At 41.2% G+C, this 26,799-nt stretch overlaps 1 protein-coding gene across 15 annotated transcripts in view; it reads left to right on the forward strand.

Annotated features, from left to right (window-relative positions):
* The window catches only part of ARPP21 (cAMP regulated phosphoprotein 21), a 143,485-nt gene that overhangs the window by 55,887 nt on the left and 60,799 nt on the right, over positions 1-26,799 (forward strand). For 6 of the 15 annotated variants that reach the window (XM_074900765.1, XM_074900770.1, XM_074900764.1 and 3 more), the window contains 5 exons: positions 7,476-7,584; positions 9,400-9,501; positions 15,983-16,020; positions 18,050-18,109; positions 20,660-20,892. In XM_074900765.1, the coding sequence (XP_074756866.1) occupies positions 7,476-7,584; positions 9,400-9,501; positions 15,983-16,020; positions 18,050-18,109; positions 20,660-20,892 (542 nt within the window). The remainder of the gene's footprint in view (positions 1-7,475; positions 7,585-9,399; positions 9,502-15,982; positions 16,021-18,049; positions 18,110-20,659; positions 20,893-26,799) is intronic. The other 9 variants (XM_074900769.1, XM_074900771.1, XM_074900777.1 and 6 more) reach the window with 7 other exon arrangements.

Below are 26,799 nucleotides of genomic sequence, written 5' to 3' on the forward strand. Positions count from 1 at the left end.
GTGACAGAATAAACTTCACACTCGCTGAACAGAAACTGCAGGAATGTTGCTTCCATGTAACATTACTGGCTCTTCCTTTCAGTCCTGCCAGACTTATCTGCAACCCCAGTTAGAGGGGGAGAATGCCTGTCAAAATAACTTGTGACTTTTCACATCCTTGTTTAGTTATAAATACAGAATATGTTTAGAGTCTGAAAAAAATGTTAAAGAATATAGTCTTTAACCAGAAAGAATTTAGCATTTGGTATTTCAGGTTTTTTTTTTTCCCCCTGTGCTACAGAGAAGGCAGCACCTTGAAGGAACTGTCTTGTACAGAGTTTAATATTTTTTTTTAATGGCTTTTAATGTGCTTTTATCATCATAACAGAAGTTCTTAGTGACTCATACTGTAAAAGCAGCAATCTGTTAATGAGGCATTTACCTTCAAATGCTTGAAATGCCATCCTGAGTGGTTTTAAGTATTAAGTTGTGATAATATAACTGCACTGTACTTTAACAATTATCTGTATTTAAATTCCCACTCTGACTTTTTGAAACTGTGTTTTAATCATCCATCAGCCTCTAAATACTTGAAACCTATTTGAATACTGTAATTCTGGCCCCTCATTCTTGAAAAATGTCTTTCTGAGATAATTTAAAGAAATAATTTAACCTGTAGGGCTGGAATTCTGCCTTTCATCATTAAGTTGGGGCCTTTTGACAATGATATTTTCTTCTAAGTTCTGTAAATTCTCAGTCTCCCAAAATCCCACTCTTCCATGATCAAAACAGTCATTTGTACTGCAGATAATAGTTTTGGCCTGCAAGATAAAGAAACAGTAATACTTATGTAGTTTTACTGTGGCAGTAATGCAGAGCCCTAGGAGAGCCTCCGGCATAAAATCAAAAAAAGCACAGTAGGCAGATGTAGTAGATACTCCCAAACTAGCAAAGCAAGAAAAACCACCATGCTGTGTCACAGCGTGCCCTCAAAATAGAGGCCAATGTGATGTTGGACTGTGCAGTCAGTTTAATTGAAGACAAGTGCAAAGAACAAGAAAACACCATTAAACCATCAGAACACCTGTGTAACAGTGCCCTAAATCTTCACAACTTCCCCGAATCCTGTCAGCAGCATCGCTTCTCCCCCACTCTCACCATCCCATTGCTCTCCTGATGGCATCCATTTGTAAGAACATTTTGTCAGTTATTCATTCTGTTTGCCAGATGATGATCCTGTGGGTACCCAGGGGTAGTGTTTTGCCCATTCCTAGCCCCATTACCCTCCCTATCTTCCACTTTGTGTCGCCGTTCATTCAAGAGAGGAATATTAACATGCTGTCACCCCTTATGTGCATTAAATGAACATTGCATTGCAAGTGCAAAGTTCACTTTTTTTAGACTCTTGCACACTGTGGTGATCTCCACTTTTGAACTCTTTCCTATAATGCATTCCTTCAGACAGATGCTTTGCTGTTACCTGTGAGGCTTTTGCAGATGACGTGTGCTACAGCACTTGCTAGATTTTTTAACTACATCAGGCGCTGTACTGGCAAACCCATCTTTTCCACACATGGTGAGGTCGTTGCTTCTTTTGGAAGGCATCTTGCAACAGCCTGTGCACTGTGGTGCTGTCAGAAACATATGCCTCATAATAAAGATTTATGTGCTGTGTATAAGTCAGCCCTAACAATACCAGACTGTTTTTGTGCTCTGCTAATAGTGACTAAGTCTTCAGAACCATAATGTTCAGAGCTTATGTTTCTCTCTCTCTCGGTTTTCCCTTTTGGTGTGGTATTTGTGTTTCCTGTTTCTTAGTCAGTTATTTCAGAGTTAATTAACTTATTTTGAATGAGTGTAGATTTTTTTTTTCTTCCCAGTATTTGATTTCTTATCTCCCGTGCAAATAGAAGTCTAGGAAACTGCATTAGTTTCCTTCTAAACATGGCAGACTCAAGGAAATGCCCTGTCACTTCCTTAGTCTGTATATCCTGATAGCTTTTACCACTCTGCAATATGTTTTTAAAATCTGTAATTTGATTAAATAGTGAATAACTGGTTAAAATACTTAGGGTTTGGGGTTTTTTTCATTACTGCTTACAGTGGTTGACTCAGAATCAAAAGCATAAAATGAGCACGTAGTGGGGGATTGTCCTTAAAGAGTCCCCGTGAAAAATACGCCTCAGGGGCAAACTCTGTTTTCTGTCATACAGAGATAAATTGAGAGGAACTCTACTGAAGTGAATGGCAATAGCTCACATTAAAATCACCATGATGATAGTAGAATGTGGATGTTGCTTTCAAATTATTTTTTTTTCCTTTCTGACACACAGAAATGTTTTGCGGCTTGTTCCAGCTTTACCATTTCAAAAATACAGGGCTCGTTGTAAGGAGTGAGTCCAGAAAAGCATCTCTGAGGCCTTACTTAAGTAAGGACTGCGGATGGCTTTTAAGTAATTATAAAATAAGAAAGGTAGTGATAGTGGCCGAGTTGCAAAAGAAAAAGCACACACACAAAAAAAAAAAATCTAAAAGAGGTAGTGATGGGGTTTTGTTCTGCTATAGATTTGTTACTATATATCTGATTTGGTGTTTCACAGAATGACAGCATGGCTGAGGTTGGAAGGGACCTCTGGGGGTCAGCTTGTCCAACCCACCCCTGCTCAAGCAGGGACCATCCCAAGGATGGAGACTACCACTTCTCTGGACAACCTGTGCCAGTGCTTAGTCACGTTCACAGTGAAAGTATTCCAACCACAGATAGAAGAAACTTGACCCATATCTTGAAGTGACTGTTATAATGATCTCCCAACACAAAAAGGAGGCTGAAGGAGTTAAGTGATCATTGGCTGCATGAGAAGGAACACAGCTGCTAGAAATGGGAAAGTGGTATTGCGCTGAGATTTCGCCTGAATAATCTCCCGAAGTCTAGACCAGATTTTGCAGTGAAGTATGCAGAAGTGCTCCTGAACCAGGGAAAAACACTGGATAGGAGGCTTAATGATTCCTGTTATAGACTGTGTCTGGTAAATGGGTAAACTGATCGTCAAAATGTTATTTCATAATCCATCCTCTCCCTCTTTTCACTGTGACAGAAAATGGATTAAGAAAAGGTTTTCAAAGGGTCTGAGTGATCAGAGCAGACTTTAGAGAAGTCCATAAATGCTCAGAGAGTTTTAGGAAGCTTTTCATGGTCAAAGATTTGGGTGCTTCAGGACATCTACTGAAGTTGGTTCCCTGTAAGCATCCTGCTGCCATCTACCTGAAATAGCATGGTGCTACCTTGCTAGGCAGGATGGAGAAGAGCGGCTGTCTTGGCTGCTGAAAAGGCCTAAGATTTCTGGCAGATCTGAGGTGAGAAGGGGGCTGCACAGCTGCTTGAGGACGTGTGAAAAAGAGCACTAACACTCTGAGATCCAATGTCTCTTAAACATTCTTAGCGCCTGATCAAAAGCTTTACAGGGAAGGGGAAAATGTGCTGTGTGTTTTGTTCTGGAACATGTTTCCAGAAAGATGACTGAGCTACCTGACAACATTTAGGAAATATTAAATGAGTTTATATGCCATTGTGTTTTTGAGAAGTTTCATTTTTAGGGCATAGATGTTTTGCTTCCACCCATACTGTCAAGCAATAAAAATTTGGAAGATCAAAAGGTTATATTAAATAAAAACAAAACAAAAAACTACCCCAAACTGTATCTCTAGCCTGTGTGTTTTCCCCCTTGCTGTGTGTTGTTTTCTGAGCCTTTAAGGTATTGGGTCATACTTTTCAGTTTTCTTAGTACAGTTCTCAAATTGCAAAACTTCTATTGACTTAAAAGAGAATTGGTATTTCCTCTGTAAGCTTGTTTTGAGCAGTGGGATTTGAGGTTCTTAGGTGATCTACTGTTTCCAGACATGGGGGCTAAATGAAATACTGAATGTCACACAGGTGGGCAGAGCTCTCTGTATGCATACATTTGTCTGTTTTCTTGTGCATTGTTGTTAGCACGTAAATGGGTGTACTGTGTGGGCAGGTTTAACCCGCCCATACAGGATACGTATTTTAGGTTGTTTTGCTTTTTTTTTTTTTTTCAGAAGATCCATAAATAGAGTACTCAAGTTAATGATAAGGTCTTCAGAAGTATTCAGTGTCTCTGTAAAAAGGCTGTTCAAATCCCATTTTTACCACTTAAAATTAAACTGAGGTGTGGTTAGGATTTGAAGGTATAAATTAAGTAACCAATGTGGTAGTAGTAAGTTCCTGATTTTGCATGGGTAATTGTAAACCATGCTTTGACTTGAGTAAAATCTTGATTTATGCCAGTACTGAAAATAAGCTTGATAAATTCACTTCCTTAAATGCATGACCACAATTTGGTATATTGTGCAGACTCTACTACTGACAGTATCAGGGATAAAAAAAGCTTAGGAGATAAGTAAATGTTAATGTTATTAATTTAAGACTCAGGAGATTAATTCACTCTATCTGCTGTATTACTGTAATTATATACTGTATTAGTGTATTGACAGTATACTGCATCTTACTAAAAATTACATACGATTTTCTTCCATTTTCATACAGTTGATTCACCTGCAAATTCATAAACTAATGTAACAGATTTCCTATAATAACCACAATGACTCTGCTTCCTTTTAGTAAATGCATTATATGGTTACAGGGAACTTTAAAGCTGTGAATGTGGAACTTGCCCTGACTTCCATCCGAGGACCAGACCCAAATCTTTGCAGAGTCAACCTCTTCTCTATCCAAATGATTAGAGCATTTGGTTCCACTTACTAGTTTTCAATGTTGTTTGCCATCTGTATGCTACTAATAATAGATTTTTGCAATAGATGTTAGACTAGAAAATGCAGTAAATGGTATTGAAGAAAAAACCACAAACATATGTAAATATTGTTGAACTCTGATACTTCCTTTAAAATAGTTTGCGTTTCTTTCAACTACATGTTCTTTTCTGATTTTTAATATTTGAGGGAGGTCTGCAGGTTGGCATACCTGAGGCTATTTGTTGCTGCGGTATCCTGTTATTCACTTGAGAGTCTTCCCTCTGCTTTGCATCCTTATTAACTGAGCTGGTCATGCTGTTTGCAACCTCACCGGCAATGGTGACCCAGAGTTGCAATGATGACTGGGAGGGAAGGACCTTCTCACAGCACTGGTAGTACCGTGGCACTCCATAATGCTTTGCACATTTGCAGAGTCTCTATGCTCAAGCAAATTTCTTTTCACAACTGGAGATTAATCACCCACTGGGCTTGTGGATTCATTTTATTAACAGGCACATACTGGATCATTAGTTTAGGCTTGTGGCTTGATCTCACGCTTCTCCTATTCTCTTCTGACAAGTGGAAACGTTTTATAAATCGTAAAGTGAAAATGGGATTAAAAAATGAGAATGATGCTACAAAATATGAAAACCATGTTGTTGTTTAAATAAGCTAGGAGTTGGAGGAGACATTTTCCCAAATTGCTTTTTCAGGCTTTTTTTCTCTCTGATTTTTGATTACTTTTTTTCTCTGCATTTTAAAATCCCAGTTATATCATTATGCTTGGTACATAGTTTATTAGATGATCAGCAGGTAGTTTACAACTATATAGTTTACACTAATAGTACAACTGCAGAAATTTTGTTTGTGCTTTAGGATGTAAGACCAGAAAAATAACATTCCTCAGCTGGTTCTGTCAAAGCAGAATATTTGAGGGGAATGAATCCTCATTTCTGGCTGTGCAGGCACAGTGCTCATTAATGGGAGCAAAGGCAGAACAACACACCCAGCAATCCATTAACGGGGCTTTGTATCCTTTCTGTTTATAAGGAGACATCACTAATGACCCATTAGGGTAGAAAACTATGCAGAGAGCCATGCTCCTCTGGGCTTTCCCAAAAGGAGGCTAGTAGGGCATCCGGATAGCCTGCTGACTTTCATGCATTGGGCCCTTTATCTGTTAGTGCTAGCATCTATGGATGATGGACAAAGGTTTCTTGAATGCTCAGAATCTGTGGAAATCAGGCCAGTATGTTTTGGCACTTTGTCACAAAATTGCAGATTGTGAGCAGAAGCAGGAGTCCTTCAAGTTAATACAGAATTAGGGGCAGGAGATCTGCTGTCTCTTAATATTGTCTTTCTAACAGTTCATGACAAATGTTTCCTGCACATTGACAGTGAATTGTAATGAACTGTAATTATGGCATGAGTATGTGCAGTATTTTGATTTGAAATCCATTGCTAATTATTTAGGTGTGAATCGGAATGCTCTAGCAACAAAATGGTGGCTGATTTACACATCTGGATTAATTTTCCATTCTGAAATAAGATGAAGCTGAGGTTTTTATTTTAAAGTTTGTGTAGGACTTCTATCTCCATAGTCGTTGACTTCTGTAAATTCTACCCTTTGATTTCTTCAGAATTGGTCCGTTAATATCAGTGGAAGCTTTGTGTCTTGTTTATGTAGGCCTCTAGACATGAGCATCTCCTACCAGTACTGCTGTTAGCAGCTCCTTCAGCACAAGAGTGTAAAGTTTGTATCAGGTTTTCTCACAGCATGACACAGCATATTACTGCTTTTAAAAAAATGCTTGTGCGTTAGCAGCCCCTCAGTTGGTTGATAACAACGTATGAATCCCAGCTCAGTTCTTGAGGTCATTGGTTGCCCTATTGACATCCATGAAGCATAAAGCATAATGGGCTTGGGTCTGGGAGTGGTACAGTCTGCAGTGTAATTTATTGACAAGGAGCTGGCAGTGACCAGCTTGGTGACATGAGATGCCTCTTAAAATTTGCTTTTTGCATAAGGTGAGGTGACATGAGATGCTGCTTTCTGCACAAGGTGAAAACATGGAACAGCATCCTACCAGTTGACGAACCTGAAGATGTTGAGCTTTTAACCAGTAGGGTTTGACTTTTAAAAATAAATAAATAAATGTTTGGATGGGTTTAAATGGGTGAACTAATTAATACTCTGTGATTGTTCTGGAGTATTCCCCACTTCACTTAATGGTGATGAGTTACTATTTTGTTTAAGCAAAACACCATCAGTCCCTCCCGTTTACTGGTTTTGTTTATTAGGAGTGAGGAAACTCTTGTTTTTCAGATTTCTATCAGTTTTTCCTTACTTTTAAAGGTAGATAAGCTTCACTAAGTGGCAGTGTTGCCAGAGGTCACAGCCACTGAAGGAAGCAAATTAACATACAGTATGTTAATTTGTTTTCCCTGTCCTTCAGTCACAGTGAGGAGAGTCTAAATATTTCAGTGACTGAGACTTTGGATTCCCGCTCCTTGCTGCACAACAACAACAAAAGCTATTTATAGCAATAACAGCTAGCAGCGATACAGCAGCCTCAGACAACTATAGGCAGCGTCTCACCATGACCAGAAATGTTAACTGCTTTTGCACTGAATGCCTCTGTGAAAACAAAGAGCACTGAGAAATAAAGATCAAAGCAAAACCAAAAGAAAGATTTTTTTATTGCTATGTTTTACTTTGCTGGCAGACCAGAGCAAAGGTTTTCTGAACATTTAAAAGATGAAAAAGGTGAAGAATCCCAGAAGCGATTTATCTTGAAGCGAGATAACTCTAGTATTGATAAAGAAGACAATCAGGTTGGTTCTCGGTTCGAGAGTTGCTGAAATTTGTTCTGTTTTTGAAGGTGGGCTGACTGATGTTATTGTTGTTCTTTTGTTGTTGCTCTCTTCCTCCTCCCCTGCCCTCCTGCCCCCCTCCCTGCCTCCTTTGGCGTACGTACCACCACCGTGGGTAGCATCGAGCCCTGGCGTGGCCGCTTCAGCCGTGGCAGTGTGTGGGTTTGCATGGGTGGTTTGCTTGGCGCAGGACTTGCTGCATGCCCACGGGAGGGGGAATGCCAGCGGCTCCGGGCTGCGTGGAAGGCTGTGTCAGTCGCATTTCTCAATGTCTCGCCTAACTATGGCAGTTGTTCCGCTCCCTACAGCCTCTTCCTTCCATTGTACCCATTCAGAGATGAATTTCAGTATGAACCGATGATAAACTGATGTAGCCCAGAAAGGAGAGAGGAAATAAAAATACGTAAAAAAAAAAAAAAAAAATTGCCCCAAACAAACATGTGATGGTGAGGCCAGGTTGATTTTTTTTTTTTTTTTTTTAAACCATCCTAAATGAAGTTTTGACCAAAAATAAATCAGTTTCATCTTTTAGTTCCCTCCCTCCTCCTGTGCCCTCACCGCCTTTTACTGTCTGTGTAACTTACTTGCTTGTATGCATGTACTGTGGCAGACGTTTCCCCCTCTGTGTTGCCTGTGCCATAACACTACCTTACCTTAGGTGAGCCCTATGAGTAGGGGAGCTCCAGGGAAATGTGTGTGTTTGTGCTGCCTTTAAAAGCAGGTGTTGTGCTGTTTCAATCCAGTGCAAACTGTGTATGTGGAATATACTAACAAAAAATAAATCAAAAGGGTTCTGATGTGAATTGCTTTTATGAGAACATTCTAACAGGTAAGAAGACAGTGTATGCTTTCTTTGCTTAGGTTATATTTGTGGAGGGACTTGCCAGTGCGTCTCTCATTGCTACTCTCCTTCGTGTTTTCAGTAAAGGACTGATTTTTCCTTTCTTTTTCTCCCTTTTTTTCCTTGACTTTCATTTTTACATAGCAGCCTTGCCAGTTATGCTGCATCTGAGTTGTCTTCGAAAACAAACCCCAAGCATTTTCAGGGTGTGGGGAACGTGGGGATCAACCAAAGGAAGGCAGCATGACCAGTCTCACCAGATGCTGGGGTGCAAGGGGAGAAGGAGTGGTACTTGAAACCCACATGCCAATGAAGCATTTCTTGCAGGGGTCCTCCTCTCCTCTCTTCCACAGCACATCCATTTCCTGCACTGCAGTTTACTGAGAGGCGCAAAGGGCCCGTCTTTTCCCAGCGAAACTGAAGTCAAGGGTTCCTTATGGTGTGGAAATGGTTAAAACTATCGTACTGAATTTGGGACTTTTCCTCCTCGTACACTTAGTCTTTGGTGGGTTTCTTCTAGGGTTTGCAGTTTAGCTCTTGCAGACTAGTTTCCCTTCTCTTCCACTATTTTGTAGGTAGCACAGCACTGCTTGCCCCCCTCCTTCTCACAGCTGGTAGGAGAGTCCAGAAATCTTAGTAGTCTAGAGCAATGGCACTTAGGCTTGGGGTGAGAACACCCAATTTTAGGATGGTGGGTCCACAAAAGCTGTGCAGAAAGCCTTGTGTTGGCCACTTATTCTACAAACCCACGTGTAGTATCTAACTGGAAACCCTCAGGTGCCCAGCCTCGTAGGGCACTTCATGAAGGAACGACAGCTATCGTTTTCATGCTTCATTTGTTTAAGTGAACATTTATTATTCTCAGCTGACAGTTACTTAACGGCAGTTTTTAACAGCTCAACTTATATAACCCTCCTGGTTTTCTTTCTGCTCAGCAAAACAGAATTCTTCCATTTAGAGATGACAGACGAAGTAAATCAATTGAAGAGAGAGAAGAGGAGTATCAGAGAGTGAGGGAGAGAATATTTGCACAAGATGTGAGTAGTTGTTTTAATTGCCTCTTTAGTGCCATACCTTTGCCGGTAGTCAGACAGTCTTGCCCCCCTCCAACACAAACACCACAACTGGACTTGCCCTGTGGAGCTGGAGGCGACAGGGAAGGGCGATTGGCGCAGAGAGTCTGAGAAGATCTTGAGAGGTGTAGAGGTTGGCTGCTGGAGAAGGAGGTGATGAGAGCTGCAGGGAGAAGGATAGAGGAGATATCAGGCCCAGCATGTTGTCTGGGGAGTGCTTAATCCTGTTCCTTTGAATGTTCATGTTCGTGCGGTTCAGGTTTCCTTCTTTTTTTCTACTCTTTTGCCAACCAAAGAGCAGTGATTTAAATGGACACTCTCAATAATTTCAATTATCTATGTTATTTCATATTTGTTTCAAGCTGAATCAAATTTTGTAACTGCCTTTCTGCAGAACTTCCTCATGGTTTTATTTCTTTGGACCAGTGATGCAACACTAAGTAAGAACAAAGAAAAGCCAGAGGTAAAACATGGAGTTGCACGGGTTTTTTTGAAATGACCAATTAAGGAATTGTGTTTCTGCCATCAGAAGGAGTTGGTCACCTTTTGATGATTTTGTTCTGAAAGGAATAAAATGAAATAGGCATTATAATTGCTGCCTTTACCAAAGAATCAGAACTTGCACAACAAGCTACGTTACTAGAGGAAAACATTTTAATAGGGAGTATCTGTGAGCAATACCTCATGTTCCTGAAAAAGGAGGAAAATCATAATTTGCTATAATACTGTAATGATGGGATCCTAAAAGAAAAAAGAAGTCAAAATTATATTTCTTTATCTCACATCTCAGTTGGAGCTCTGCTGCTTAGAGGACTATGGGAATAAACCCTCTTAAAACTGTTACTGAAAATCATATTTGGCAGTGTCCTTTTAAATTAAAACTGTTCATATGTTGCAGGGCTAGTAGTATTATTTTAGTTATCCTTTTATTTTGTTTTGGAGTTGCAAACATCCAAGTTACTTTTCTTTAGCAGAATACATTGTATAGTCTTAAGGTGTGTGTTGTCTCACTTGTGATAAGTTATTTTGCTTTTTAATAAATAGCTTGCCACATCTAAACATTTTTAGCCGCGCTTTTTCTTTCTTAACTGAGACAATTCTAGTAAAAGTAGAGGCCCTTTGGTTTACATTTTGGTTTCAGCTTATGGGTCCGATGTAAATACTGTCACAGTATATATGGTAGAGTTACTGAGTCATTTGAGGGTTGCAAAAGCCTCTTTGCAACCTGTTTCCTATATGAAAGTTGCTGTTTCTGGCTTATTACAAAGGAGCTTGTGCAAAACAAAAAAAATCCTTAGGTTTTGAAGCAGACTTCAAATGAGGCAAAATGTTGTTTAAAAACACTGTAAGGAAAGTTATTGCCAAAATAATGCAGTTTCTGTCATAAACAACAGCTAGAAATGCCAGGCTGGGGAATGGAAGTGGCCGGAAAAGTGTGCTGAACCTTGCTCCACGATGCGCTGTTGTTTTTATCTTTAGATGCATGAGTTTTAAAGATAGGCAAGCAGTGAGCATTTTAATTGCCCACAGCGGGAGGTTGTTGTGGTCCATTGGGTTAGTGTCTCCGAGTGGCAAGACCAAATTAACAGTATGGTTTGTGGCAGACATTTTAAATGGATTGGGAGTGAGTATTTTTAAAGATTAGGTATGTTAGAAATCTCTCCCTCTCTCTCTCATATCCACTCATTTGTTCTCTCTCTCGCTGCTATTGCAGGTGTTAGTGAGCATCATAGTGCAGTGAATTTCAGCAAGATGTACTGATAATATTAACAGGAATATATGTCTTAGCTGAGCTTTTTTGAGTGGAGCACTCCTCACAGATATGAGGTGTTTTTAGGATGATGTCAGTGGTTGTGGTGGTGGACAATGTAATTTATTTTTTTTAATTTTAGAAAGAGAGTGATGGCTTCCTATTATAGGTAGCCACATACTGCATGTAAGACTTTATAGTTTTAAAGCCCTCTGCAATCATTAATTAATCGAGTTCTCCCCAGGTTTCTTCGAGGTAGGTACCTAAACCTTGTCATCCTGCAAATTGTAGATGCAGAGAGACAGGGAAGGATTAATCATGTGGGATTTTTATTATCTCTATACTGTTTACAGTGCTATAGTCAAGCCTTTATCAGTGCCATGCTTATAAAACTTAGCAAATGAATTATAGATACTTCACTTCTAATCAAGAGTGTGCATGAAGAGAGCTTGCATGAGAGGTCTCCAAAGGGCAGCCATGAAGGTCACGAGTACTGCTTTAACTTGTTGCACCTAGCACCCCCTCTCTAAACATGTTTGAGTTACCCAAATCTCTGTGGATAACATATCAGCCCAAGAGTCAGAACTCTGACAAAAAATTTAGGAGGGAAAGGCAGTCTGGTTACAGGGGCAAAACATTCAGTGCATGTTTCAGGTGCTGTGAAAAGTATCTTACCCTGGACCTCACATACGAGCCAACAGACAGCTTTTTTGTCCTTCCTTTGATTTTGCAGCACTCTAGTGTGCCAGATATCTTCATTTCCAAGTGGGAAGGTTTTAGCAAAATAAATATGTTCATGAATAATGCCATAATTATGATAGTCCTTATGATGATTACTCCGATATTAGTCAGTTTAAATTATACTTTCTGGCAACTTTTCCATCTGCTGTGTTGGCTATCATAAATTTTGACAAGGGGAGCTGGAGGTTTTAATGACTCCTGTCATGTGTAGAGTCATAGTAAGTGGCAGGAATTGAGAAGAATGTTAATGTGATATCTCGATAAAAGGACTGGTGAAGAAATAAACAGTTAATAAATGTGATCGTTCCAACTCACTGAAATAAGAACTACAAAGTGCACCTCAAACTTTTCAGGCTGCTAACAGTAAAACAGCACTGCATGATCTCTGTTATGCTCAAAGCTGTTTTCAAGGTTAGTTTTTATTTGCAAAGCCTACAACTTTCCTTTTTTAAACGTTTTCATTGAAAACTTAGTTTTACAACAATTTGTAAACTTTACAGCCAAGTGCGCTGGAGCAGAGTAGTTGGAGTATCTGGGTCTTGCAAAGGAGAAGATTCTTGTCTGAACTTCTTTAGTTGCTTTTAGCAGGTTGAAAAATAATTGTCCAAGAAAGACAAAGAGCAATTTAAAAGAATTTTTAAAAAGTAGATGTTGTTCTTTTCCTGTGCATTAATTCAAATTGTAGATTTAACTGAGAATCCCAAATGTGTGTATAAATGCTACACTACGTTTGGCTTTTAAGCGTGCAGAAAATTGATTCTAAAGACTAGCAATCAAATTACATGGGGGAAATTTCATTCTTCAAGGTTAATGTAATGTATAACCTCATGAGCCAGAATCACGTAAGGACCATCCATTGTTCATAAATGTATTCTCTAGTAATCATTGTGTATTCACTGAAAAATGTTAGATGTTTTAATACTTACACAAATGCTAGAATTGCCCATGTTACACATGGAACTTATTAAAGAAAATACACCATGCTGCTTATTTTTTGTCGTTAATTGTAATGGCTATTTTTGACTAAGGAGTGTATTCTGAAGAGCCAGATCCTTTAGATAAAATAAATCATGATTCCTCTATTTAAGAAAACACTGAGGATCTTTATTACTCTTTGATTAAAGATAGTCACGAAATAAATATATGAAAAGGCAGCTTCAGCCTGTCCTATCCTTCTAGCAGGAAAATATTAGGAAGAGGAGGGTTTAAAATTAATAAAACCAAAACAAAGACATGCCTTGTGTTAGCTACCATAAACCCATAGGTACTAAAACTCCTGCACTGCTGTACAGAGCTTTTGTTTGTGGCTGCAGATTAAGCAATAAGCATTAGTTGGAAGCCTGAGATCTATCATGTCTTGTTAACTGACGTGAAAATGATTACCTGATGGTATCCACTGCAGGATATTGCTACATGTTAATAGTTATCTATGTTGGCTAATGTAATTGAACACAAGAGCAACAACCCCAGCATACCTAGTGCACCGGCAGAGCTGATGCACATTTTCCAGTTGAGACTTTAAAAGGTTCTGCAAAATTGGAAGAGTGAAATACTCATTTCATCAATGACAGTTAGTCAAACAGAGCACCCTAATGGAAATCTTGCATGCAGAGGTCTACAAGGAGGCAAATTTATATAATCTTACATAACTTTTTTTCTTTTTGTAGATTTTTTTTGGTCAGTGTCTGAGTATACAAGATCCAAGTGTTTTAAGAATGTTTTTGACAGCAGCTATGCTGTGTTCTTAAGCTTTCCTGGTACTTTAAACTGAGCATTATTGATGCTATAGATCAGGAAAGCAAGTCCTGACCTTGTAGTAGCTAAATTGCTATCCAGAGCTGCTTAGCCGTCTGATTTTTAACAGTAAGAATAACATAATAAAAAAGTGCCTGTCTTCTCTGCCTCTCAGCCTCACACCTGTACTGAAAAACAGTTTCCAGGGATTGTGTGGCCCTGTGCCAGCGTCATCAGCCAGGAAGTCAAATGGACTTATTACAGACTCTGTCTTTAAGCCTATAATGCAGTTGATAGTGGTTCCCATAAAGACACTGAAAAGGGAGCAGACCTCTACTTGCCTGATAAAATATAAATCCCAGATATTTATTATTCTTTATGCCCCAGTGTTTTTAAAAACTTGGAAAAATAAAATCTAGAAAACATTCCGGACAGGTACCATGTCCCTTTTGTTTTTGTAAATTTGTGGGGATGCAGGCCAGTACTCTGGTCTAAGCAAAGGTTTTTACTCTCTTGTTCTGGAAGAGCAGCTATAATGCTGCTTTGGAAATGTGATTGCAGTGAAGTCAACGCTCAGATGCCTGTCATGAACCTCAAAGTGAAGACACAGCCCCACAGTTGAGGTTGTACAAGCCCACGGGGTGATTTCACTATGCTCGTAGGTAGGTAGACTTTGCTGAAGTCTGCGCAGCCACATTTGTTATTGAAACCTTGTGAGTAAAGTACACAAAATGAGAGAAGAGGCAGTTCTATGAAGGATCCCAGTGGTTTTAGGTGGAACAGTTTGTGTCTCCTCTCAACCTGGGGTGAAACCCTAGGTCTGCTGTAGCTGGTGGGCGTTTGGTCCCTGGCAATGGAGAACTTACTCCTGATGATATCCTGCTAAGAAGAGGCACACTTGTCAGTGATGCAGCCCAGAGCCTTGCATGTTTAGTAGGAGTGAAGGGTGAGAGCTTGCCAGGGAAGCCCACGGAGCTGTCAGACGTTCCCTGATGCAGAAGCTGGGTGGGTGAATTATAGCTTTAACGAGAAACCACATTGCCTTCTCAGGGCTAAATTCCATCCTTGTGTAAACTGATGGGATGGCACTGGCTGAGGTGCCAAGGGAAAACTTTGCCCATACATCTGCTGGAGCACTGGGAACGAGCAGGAGTTGCTTCTGGTATCGGCCAGTGCTCTTTGAGTAGGTCCTTAACTTATCCTTTTCAAAACAGAAACATCCCAAATCTGTGCATATCTCATACCATTAAAATCTGGCACAGCTAATGATGGCATTGCATTATTCTTTTAGCTGAATCCCATAGTTACAGAAGTAATGGGCATGATCTCTGGTGCCCTCCTCCCTTTGCCTGCCTTTTGTTTAAATTCAGTGCAAGTACTGACTATCCTTTCTTCTGTACCTCATGGAGATATAATCCAGTGACAGCTACGAGGCACTTCGTGTAGTGAACATGAAATAGGAGGGAAATGAAAAAAATCAAAGAGGGAGAATTATTCATGGGAAATTGAGCACAGCTTCATTTCTCTGCATAAAAAATTAAGTAATGCCAAAAGAATTATACACTTGCCCATAGGATTTATTTCTTCTGAGCCCTTCACCTTTCTCGGGATCTGAGCCCTCCAGCAGAGAACATTTTTGCAATAAACTATTATTGTTGTTAATATTATTATTAAGATGATTATCATAATTTTATATCTCAGTGCGGGTATGAGTGTTTTCTCTCCAGCTGTAAAATGTGAAATCACACAGTATTTCTAAGTACTGCAGTATCTTCTCTCCCTTTGAAGAACTTTGTCAATTCTGCATGCTTTCCTCCTGTTTGTCCTTCCTACTCGCAGCTCTGTGCTATTCTACAATCTTATTCTGAGGTGGTAGGACAGACCAGTGGAACTTTATATTATGTAGGAAAAACGTTCTTCCCCTTTGAATTGCCAGTATTTTGCACATACCACCTTCTTCTGATCTCAGGACTGAGAAGTTTCAGTTTGTTTTCAAACTGAGACCCCTCGTTGGCAATGTGTTGTAATGCATGGAACTTATTTTACTGGCCTGACCTTATTCTTGACCTTTTTTCCCTCTTGTCTTCTGCAAATGCAAATGATGCATGAATTGAAATCCCCTTAAGCCTGAACAGGGGAGATAATTCTAAAATCAAGGAAGGAAATGGAACAGCAGAGCATATCTAGAACGTCTGATACAATTCCTTTTTTATTTTTCAGTCAGTTTGCTCCCAGGAAAACCTTTTTGTGGAAAACAGGTAAAAAATAGCTTTTTTTTTTTTTTTTTTGTGTTAAACTTAGCTGTTTCTCTTATTATTTTGTCTATCTGTAGTTGTTTATCCTAATGTGAAGACTGTTGAGCAAATTTGTAATCCGTATTATCTGCAGTGTTTCTGTGCTTTAAGAGGGGCTAAAGGAGGTTGCCTTGCGGTGTTGTATCTGAGCAGATAAGGCGTTACTGCTGCTTTCTCAGGACTTTGCATTTCGTTAAAAAGCAGATTGTGGGAGGGAGGGGGAGCTCACCTAAGGTTTCATTTCAGATGACCAATTTGTCTCTGGAGTGCCTTTAGAATTTAACTTATTGATTTTTAAAAAGCACTCTAGCAGGGACTGGATGATGGTATTTATGAAACACCACTATTGTGTTTCTGTTGTTTTACCTGCTCTCTCGTGGGGCTGAGCGGCAGCACTGGCTTTACTTGTTGCTTGTGAAGACTCACAAGTCCCCCAAACCAGACCTGCTTTACTGCTGCATTGTAGTAATGAAAAGGTGATACCTGAGCCAGCTGTTACTTTACATTGATGTGTAATAGATCTTATGGATGTTCTTTGTATTATAATAAATCCACTTAAAGCAAAGGGAAGAAGAAACTGTGTTTAAGATCTACAAAATAAGAAGTGGTAGCTCCATAGCAGCCATAAATTATGTACCCTTATGGCAGATAAGGATTTTAAACAAAACATTGGGAATTTCATTGTGAGTGTTTGAGCAGTGCTAGCCCAAGTCTGTCCTGTGCAGGTTTTAAAACTGTTTATCATCCCTTTGGAGAAGGGGAGGTTATCTTTCACAGTATTTCTATCTCTGTCCATACTTCTATCTGTCACATGCATTTATGGGTAAGGCTCTTCCCGTAGAAAATGATCCCACAGCAATGATACAAACCAGCTTTTCCGATGGACAGTCCTCTAAATGAAATGAGGGAATGCCCTCAGGAGGTAATGGCTACTGTCATCGAACCATCTCATGTTTGGAGAGCCAAGGATATTTCCTCAGCTGCTTCTTCTGTATCATGACTATGGAGACATGTTTTATCAAAATAAATCAAAAATTAAATAGAGGAACCCCAAAAGCAAAAGGCAGGTTCTCCCAAAAAACTACTTTTCCCTCTCTGGAGGGATGGGATAGTAAATGTGACATAGTTGTTCCCTCAGGCACTGCGCTGTTGAGGGTAGGGTGGGGACCTTTATGGTATAAACCACAAACGTCATAGCCAGGTCTCCATTGATTTATGCACTTAATCCCACATCTGTGTGCAAGAGAATGTGGCCAGTTCTGGTGTTTGTACGTGGTTCGCTTTGCTCGAACCCATGAGCTGGCTGACCAGCTTTCCTGGTATGAGAATGCATACCCAAGTGGAGACCAGGAAAAGGACAGGTTGGAAATTGGGCTTCTATTGCTGCCTGCACTGTTGTTGTCAGGAGGGGGACTTTCAGCTGCGTTCCTCAGAACACTGCTTTTTCCTTGCTGCATGCCTTACAGCCTTCGATCAGGTGAAGCACTTAAACTCATGCTTGGCTCCGTGCACATGAGCAGTCTTGCTGATTTGCTGTGTTGAAAGTTAGGTATATGTTTAAGTGCTTTGCCTTTTCTTTTTCATCAGAGAACCTGAGAATTTCTCTGAGCTGCAGAGATTTCCAAGCAACTTATCAAGTGCTTAAAATTATATATGCAGCATTTTGCTGGCTTGCATTTTTATGTTCTTATCGGGTGATACTTTTATGAATTTTCTTTTGGATGTAGATATATGGTTCCTTGGCTTCTGAGAATTACCTTGCTCGGTAACAGGAAATGTTAAATGGACCTCAGCCTCCCAGGCTGATATTTCTTATGTTCGGTTGACTGTGCACAATTATGGGAGAGGGAGGGAGGGCAATTTTAGCTTTGTTTTTTTAAACTATGAATTTAGCAAAGTTGCAAAATGTTGCTACAAATTAAATATAGCTTTGCAGATCAGATAAATTTGAATTACCATGTCTGTTACCATAATCTTTCTTTTCATTTTTCAGTAGGCTGTTGGAAGACAGTAGTATATGCAATGATACCCATAAGAAAAGACAGCTGTTTAGGTTTGTATGACGTTATTTAATATTCATTTCCCAGTATCTCTCACTTGTGATTCTATCTGTGTCTTCACCAAGGGAGACCTCGGTGGGTGTGTGTATGTCATTTTTCTGGTTGGAAAGGAGCATGGAGAACAGAGTTCTTGCCCTGCTCATCCCACACTCTCTGAATGAGTAGGTCACAGTGGGACCCTTTCCTTCAGTTTTACAGATCATAGGCTCAGGAACAATATGAGATTTTCAGCTGCTCAGAATGCCACAATTTGGGGGTGACTGTGACTGACGGAAGTTCATTTTGCTCTAATATATACGACAGGCACGTTTTGCAGACTGGTGCCCAGACTGACCTTTTTTCCTTTTGTTGGTTTATTAAAAGCTGAAGTAAAAGTACAATGGGGTGTAACTGATTGAAGTTCACTTATCTAAAGCAGCAATGTTTTGAAACTTTTTCTCTGTGAACTTTTTCTTCTAAACTCCAATTCCTTCTGCCCAGTAAACATTCAGATGTATCCTGTATCTCAGATCATGCCCCAAGCCACAGGGAATCAGTAGAAATCAGTCCATATTTCATGGAGAACTTTTATCAGCTGACACACTGGATCAGTTGAAGACCCAACCTGGTGGCGACAGTGGTCCTCTGAGAGGCTTAGAAAGACTCTCTTCCCACATCGTGAGCTCCCATGGGTTCAGTTCAAATCAACCAGGGTTGATCATTACAAGCTTCTTTTAAAGTTAGTAAGCTGCCACAACTCTTAAGCAGAGTGGGCAGAAGTAATGGATGCTTTCAGAAGCAGTAAGGTACGTGGATAACTAGGCAGAAGTAGGATGATCATTAGCTGTCTGTAAGGATTGGGGTTTGTATATGTAGCAGCAATAGTTTGTGACACTTCAAACCTATATCATCTGTATTATAGAATTTTTCCCTATGAGGAGAAAAGGATGCAGGATTCGATGTGTGGTTGCTGACTCTGCATGTCAGCACAACAGCCATGGAGATGGTGAGTCTGCACCAGATAAGGAGCAGGGCTGAAGCATCTGGAGCTGTGTCCCGTGGCCACAGAGAGCAGGCAGAAAAACTTTTCTCCATGCTTTGGGTTAGCCTTGATCATCTGAGAGTCTTGGATTGGGCATGCAGGAGTAAGGAGGCATTTTACACACAGACACTCTTAATATCTGTTTGGGGAATAAAAAGGAATTTTTTGTAACTCAAACCTACAGATAATGGATACAAAAGCACTGTATTTCTTTCCTTCTTTTCCACTAGAATATGAGAATTTTAATTTCTAAGCACAAGAATGCATGAGTCTATAAATAATATACTTTGGTGGTTTTTTTTTTTTTCCAATTAAATCTTGAGGACAACTGCTTTCAAAAATATTTTTCCTTTTTTTATGTTGTTTCTTCTGTGCTGTTTCTCTTTATGCTTTCCTGCTGTCTGGGTCTAGCAAAGGTCAACAGGCTAATACTGCTGATCACATCTGTGAGAGGCTCTGATCACAGGCAAGGAAGGCACCAGCCTGATCCCGTCTTTGAGATGCTGCTCCTTCACGTCCTGAGTGACACAGCTTGGCAGGTTCTTCCAATAAAAAGCAGGAGCCATGTTCAAAAGGAGAAAGGGGACCAAAAAAAAAAAAAAAAAGATAGATACAGTCCCATCCTTTTGATTTGTAGAAACAGCTTTGAGACTGCAAGGTATTATATTGTAAAATAAGACAGAGGGGTGAAAGATGTCTTCTAAAAGCTTTCCAAAAAACACTGTTATTAGCATCAGTTGGGATAACAGTTGTGATGCACTAAGCTGTGGTAGACATGCTGGTTTGTCGTTTTAGCTGCACATTATAAGCAGTTTACCTTAAATAAGCCAAATTTTCCTCCAAATTCTGCTCACACTTTACTGTGGTGTTAAAGTATAGCAGATGTTCTGCAGCTGTTCAAGGACAGTCTCAACCTAGAGATTTTTTGCAATTACTGTATGCGGAGGGGAGGGAAAAGCACCCAACTGGGGGGTCTCTAAGTGGAGCATTAGCACTGAAGAGTTTGGGGTCACACTGGGAGGACACGTGTTTAGGGAAAGATTCTGGATAACTTTACAGAGCAGATGATGAGTGGTGACAAGGTGCAGTAGAAATAAGGAGGATGGATATGAAGACAAGGTAGAGGGCAAGTGAAGTTAGTGAGTAAAGCGTTACAGGTGATGGACAGCAAAGGGAGAAGTAGCAAAGGATTGGCTGAGGGAAGAGACTGATATAAAAAGGCAACAACGATGCTACATAAGTGCTGCATAATATTGGTACATCAACTTTGTCCGGTGAAGTGCTCTTAGGATATATGCGAAAGGGGAGCAGTGGTAAGTGCTGTGAATGTAAAAGGGTATAGCAGTGTTTACTTGCTGCAGGCAGATGAGTATGGAGGTCAAATCCCCTGTTTCAGGCATGCTTTCATAAATGCAAAGTATTTAATTTTCCTTTATTAGGCTTGCTGCAGGGTACCCAAAGATAGACCCTGCCCTGACATGATTTTGTTTGTGTTTAAATCTTTGTTTCCTGATATCCATAGGGGTAACAGAGACAGCATGGGGAAGGCATCTGGCAGTCGACAGAGCAGTACAGAGAATGAATTGAAATGGACAGACCACCAGAGGCCGTGGAGCAGCACAGACTCGGACAGCTCAAATCGAAATTTGAAGCCAGCCATAACTAAGACAGCCAGTTTTGGTGGGATAACTGTCTTGACAAGAGGAGATAGCTCGTCAAGTAACAGAAGTACCGGCAAACTGTCTAAAACAGGTAGCTAGTACTGTATTGGGTTCACAGTACTTCTTGATGTGTGGTGATAAATGGCTGTACTGGTACATGCCTGAGCATGGTATATCAGAGAACAGTTTGGGTTGGAAGGGACCTTCAGGGATTATCTAGTCCAACCCTATGGTTCACTAGATGGTGAAGTACATGAACAGCTGTATTTCCTGTGCACAGCAGATTCGTATGTCCATCTGTGTACGCTAGTGTCTGGGTACCTGGTATTGAGTTTTTTGGAATCAAGAAGAAAGCGTGATGCTTGAGATAACAAATCATAGGTGAGGTGGGCTCTTCCTGGAGCAGAGTGTGTGCACGACCTATTTGGGCACTGTCTGCAGTGTACCCTGAAAAGGTGGTACTCCTTTCAGACAAAACACAGATTTTATATTTTTATTAAAATTACTCTTATTGAATGGTGAAGAATTAAATGTCATACATCTGATGAGAAATCCAAGAACATTTTGTGTCGTTGCTAAATGCAGACATGAACCTGGTGGGAATTCTGCATTTATTTGCATTAACTTCATGGGTACATTAACATATGAGTGAGTCACAGGGCCTGGATCTCAGTAATTTCAAACCGTGCCATTAAGCTACTTTATTATATTTTTGTGTAAAAGTGCATGATAAATAATAAGCCCATCAGATGATTCCATCACTTTGGTTCATTTGATAAATATAGTACAGGACAAGTGGTAATCAATACTTAGCACTTAGTGCTTTTTCAGCTTGAGAGTGTTTTGTGGATGGTACTTAATTTAAACTCAGTTTATCAAACCTGCATTGGTCAGATTTCACTCCTATTCCTAAAATTGTACAGTAGCCTTTGCTGTGATTCAGGGTGCTGGGGAATGGAATTTTCAGAATAAATCGAGAAAACATTTGACTCTCTAACTACATTCTAGACCTCTGGATCTTGAAGAATCACAGAATCATTTAAGTTGGAAAAGACCTTTAAAGATCATTGAGTCCAACGGTTAACCTGACACTGCCGATTCCACCCACGTCCCTAAACATCTTTTAAACATCTTTTAAATATATCCAGGGATGGTGACTCTACCACTTCCCTGGACAGCCTGCTCCAGTGCTTGACAACCCTTTTGGTGAAGAAACTTTGCCTACTATCCAAACTATACCTTCCCTGGTGCAGCTTGAGACTGATGCCCATCTTGCTACAAGCTTTCAGGTAGTTGAAGAAAGGCGTAAGGTCTCCCCTCAGCTGCCTTCTTTCCGGGTTAAAAAACTCTCCTGGTTCCCTCAGCTGTTCCTTGCAGGACTTGTTCTCTATACCCTTCACCAGCTTCATTGCTCTTCTGGACATGATCCAGCACCTCAGTATCTTTCTTGTAGTGACGGGCTCAAAACTGAACACAGTATTCAAGGGGTGGTGCCACCAGTGCTGATTACAGGGGGACAATCACTGCCCTAGTCCTGCTGGCCACACTATTTCCAATACAAGACAGGACACTATTGGCCTACTTGGCCACCTAGGCACATTGGGTCATATTCAGCTGGCTGTCAACCAACACTCACAGAGCCTTTTCTGCTGGTCAGTTTTCCAGTCACTCTGCCCCAAGCATGGAGCATTGTGACCCAGGTGCAGGACCTGGCACTTGTCGTTGTTGAACCTCATACAATTGGCCTCGGCCGATCTCTCCAGCCTGTCCAAGTCTCTCTGCAGAGCCTCCCTACCCTCGAGCCAATCATCACTCCCACCCAACTTGGTGTCAGCTGCAAACTGACTGAGGGTGCACTCGATCCCCTCATCTAGATCACTGATACAGATATTAAACCAAACTGGCTCCAATACGGAGCCCTGGGCAACACCGCTTGTGACCAGCACCAACAGGATTTAACTCCATTCACCACAACTCTTTGGGCCCAGCCATCCATCTCCATCCAGTTTTTTATGCAGTGAAGTGTACACCTGTCCAAGCCATGAGCAGCCAATTTCTCCAGGAGAATGCTGTGAAAAATGGTGTCAAAGGCTTTACTAAAGTCCAGGTAAACAACATCCACATCCACTAAGCGGGTCACCTTGTCATAGAAGGCGATCAGGTTAGTCAAGCAGGACCTGCCTTTCATAAACCCACGCTGACTGGGCCTGGTTGCCTGGTTGTCCTGTACATGCTGCATGATGGCACTGAAGATGATCTGCTCCATGACCTTCCCTGACACCAAGATCAGACTGACAGGCCTGTAGCTCTGCAGATCTGCCTTTTGACCTTTCTTGTAGATGGGCATCACATCAGCTAACCTCCAACCAACTGGGACCTAATGATAAATGATTGTAAGTGGCTTTGTGAGCACTTCCACCAGCTCCTTCAGTACCCTTGGATGGATCCCATCCGAGCCCATAGACTTCTGTGTGTTTTAAGTGGTGTAGCAGGTTGCTAACCTTTGGATTACGGGGTCTTCATTCTGCTCCCTGTCCCTGTCTTTCTTCTCAGGGGGCTGGTACCCAGAGACCGACTGGTCTTACTATTAAGACTGAGGCAAAGAAGGCATTAAGCACCGCAGCCTTTTCTTCATCCTTTGTCACTGTTTCCTCCTGCATCCCACAAAGGATGGAGATTCTTCTTGGACCTCCTTTTGTTGCTAATGCATTTTTAGAAACGTTTTTTTTGTTGTCTTTTATGTCAGTAGCTGGATTAAGTTCTAGTTGGGCTTTGGCGCTTCTAATTTTCTCTCTGGATAACCTCATGACATCTCTGTAGACCTCCTGAAATGCCTGCCCCTTCTTCCAAAGTTTATTAACTCTCTTTTTTTTTCCTGAGTTCCAGATAAAGCTCTCTGTTCAGCCAGGCTGGCCGCCTTTGTTGTTGGCTCATCTTTTGGCACATGGAAACAGCCTGCTCCTGCGCCTTTAAGATTTCCTTCTTGAAAAATGTCCTGGACTCTTTTGCCCCTCAGGACTGCCTCCCAAGGGACTCTGTCAACCAGACTCCTTAACAGGCCAAAGTCTGCCCTCTGGAAACGCAAGGTGGCAATTCTGCTAACCTTCCTCCTTCTCCAAGAATCAAAAACTCCCATTTTGTGATTACGGTGCCCAAGATGACCTGCAGCTATCACATCACCCACAAGTCATTCTCTGTTCACGAACAACAGGTCCAGAGGGTGCCTTCCCTAGTTGGCTGCCTCACCAGCTGTGTCAGGAAGTTATCGTCCACACACTACAGGTACCTCCTACACTGTTTCCTCTCTGCAGACACCTGCTAAATTGAAATCCCCCACGAGAATAAGGGCTAGTGATTGAGAGGCTTCTCCCAGCTGCTTACAGAACATTTCATCTGCCTCTTCATCCTGGGTGGGTGTTCCATATGGTCCCACCATGATATCTGCATTCTTGGCCTTCCCCCTGATTCTTATCCATAAACCCTCAACCCTATTGTTACCATTATCAAGCTCTAGACAGCTAAACCACTCCCTAACATACAGGGCTACCCCACCCCATCTCCTTCCTTGCTCATCCCTTCTGAAGAGTTTATAGCCATCTGTTGCAGCACTTCCGTTGTGTGAGTCATTCCACCATGTTTCTGTGATACTACATCATAGTTTTCTAGTTGCACAATGGTTTCCACCTCCTGTTTGCTGCCCATGCTATGTGTATTGGTGTAGATACACTTCAGTTGGGCTATTGATCCCACCACCATTTTTGGAGGAGAAGCCCTAATTCCTGAGTGACCATTCTCAGCCAGTTCCATGGTTTCTAACACATCTATAATCCCTGTGTCTGCTGCTGCGTGGATCTCCATCCCCTACATCCTTTGAGATGGCAGACCGAAGGACCTCCTTAGCACACCGTCCCTCAAACATGGGTGTGCTGCCCCCAGGCTTATCTCTAGTGAGCCTCGTTTTATCCCTTTCCCCCTTCAAATCTGGTTAAAGCTCTTTCAGTGAGCCCAGCTAACTCACATGCAAAGATCCTTTTCCCCCTTTGAGACAGGTGTACCCAATGTGTTGCCAGCAGGCATGGTGTCATGTAGACTGACCCATGATGAAAAAAATCAAAATTCTGCTGATAACACTAGGCTTGGAGCCAGGTATTGATCTGCTGGCTCTTCCTATTTCTTCCCACATCATTCCCTGCAAATGGAAGGGTAGAGAACACTATTTGTGCTCCTGATCCCTTCACCAGTCATCCCAAGGCCCTGAAGTGTCTCTTGATTGCCATCAGACTTCTTGTGGCAACTTTCATCTCTGCCTGCCTGAAAAATCAATAATGGATAGTAATCTGAGGGCTGTACTAGGGTAGGAAGTTTTGTCTTCACATCTTTAACCCAGGCTCTAAGGAAGCATCAGACTCCCCTAAGAAGTGGGTCAAGTCTGTATAGTGGGCCTTCTGTTCCCTTCAGAAGGGAGTCTCCTGTGACAATGACCTGTCTTTTCTTCTTTATGGGAGGAGTTTTGGTACAGGACATAGGCCAACTTGACCTCACCAAGACCGTCCAAGCTAGAGGAACCATCGTCCTCATCACTACTTGGTTCCACTTGAAGATCCTTGTACCCATTACACAAGGGCAGCCGGGAAGGTGGGGCAGTCACAGAGGAGGCGCCTGGTGCACTGGACAGGAACTTGTTGCCGTTTCCCCCTGTCCCTTAAGCTGCTGTGTTCAGGCAGACGAAGAGAGGACTGGGAATTCTCATATCACGTGCCCTGTCTGCCTGTCGGGCCTGTCCCGTTGCTCCTGGCCCTGCCCAGGTCTTGTCAGCCGCTGTCATGCAGGCTCCTGGTGGCTCTCTCTGCTCCCCTGAGGTTCCTTTTTTTCCCCCAGCTCTGCACATTCGTTACATTTCACAGCTGTTAAGGAACCTGACTGGTTGGAAAGCTCCTCTTTCAAACACTGCAGGTCATAAATCTGCTGGAAGCTTTTGGAAATTTCTCCCTCTTCTTCTTAATGCTTCTGTTTTGTGTTTTGAGACCCTAGACAAATACTGGGTTTATTATCTTCAGATTCTCAGAATATCTCAAGTTGGAAGGGACCCACTAGGATCCCTTGCTAAGATAATTTTCTCCTTCAGTTTTACTCTATCCTTCTGTATGTGAAATCCTATGGAATTAAGACATGAATGACTTTGAAAACTGGTGGAGTATAGTTGTTTACCTCTGGCTTGTTCCTGAGCATGAGCATATACAACATAGCAAAACCAGTGTGTATGTAGTTTAGAAACTACACCCTCCTGTGTTTTTTGTTTGTGTAAAGGCTGAATAGGCTATACAGTGGGGCCTGAAGTATTTACCTCCAGATTTCTTTGCCTCCCATGAATCTATCCATTGCATCAGAACTCAATTTGATATACATGAATTGGGGAGGAGGCACAGGTTCCTGGTATACTTTTTTCATGTCGTTTATTTTCAGTAGAGTGAAGGTAAATATGTTTCTCTGCAGCATTGTATTGCAGAAGTGCAGAGCATTTAAAATGGTGTTAGGGAAATCCAGTTTGGAGGATTGAGACACCTAAGTGCAAAATAGTAATACTTTCAAGTAGCCATTTTAGTGTTAAAAACAGGCATATTAAAGGGTGCTCTCAGAAAATGTGTTAAAGGAGCATGCCAATACTTGTAAATGCATCTGCACTCCATATGCACCAAAGCCAAAATTGCTTTCAAATGAAAGCCCTTATAATACATTTTTAAAACATCATTGATATTAAAATTCCATGTTCTTTGCAGAGCAATTACATATTATAAGTGCTTTGACCTTTTTTAAGCAAAGTGTTTAAATGTAAAAGCTAGTTGAGGCACAGAACGAGTAAAAAAGAAACAAAATAAAAGAAAGGGGTGGGGAAAAAGAGCAAAGCTGTATGTCAAAACAAACTTACACCTTCAAAGCCAGGACACAAAGTCAAACTGTCAGTCAGCCTGAGGAAAGTCATAGGAAATAATATCATAATCAC

The sequence above is a fragment of the Athene noctua genome, chromosome 2 (assembly GCF_965140245.1).
Source record: "Athene noctua chromosome 2, bAthNoc1.hap1.1, whole genome shotgun sequence".
In the NCBI taxonomy this organism is placed as follows: domain Eukaryota; kingdom Metazoa; phylum Chordata; class Aves; order Strigiformes; family Strigidae; genus Athene; species Athene noctua.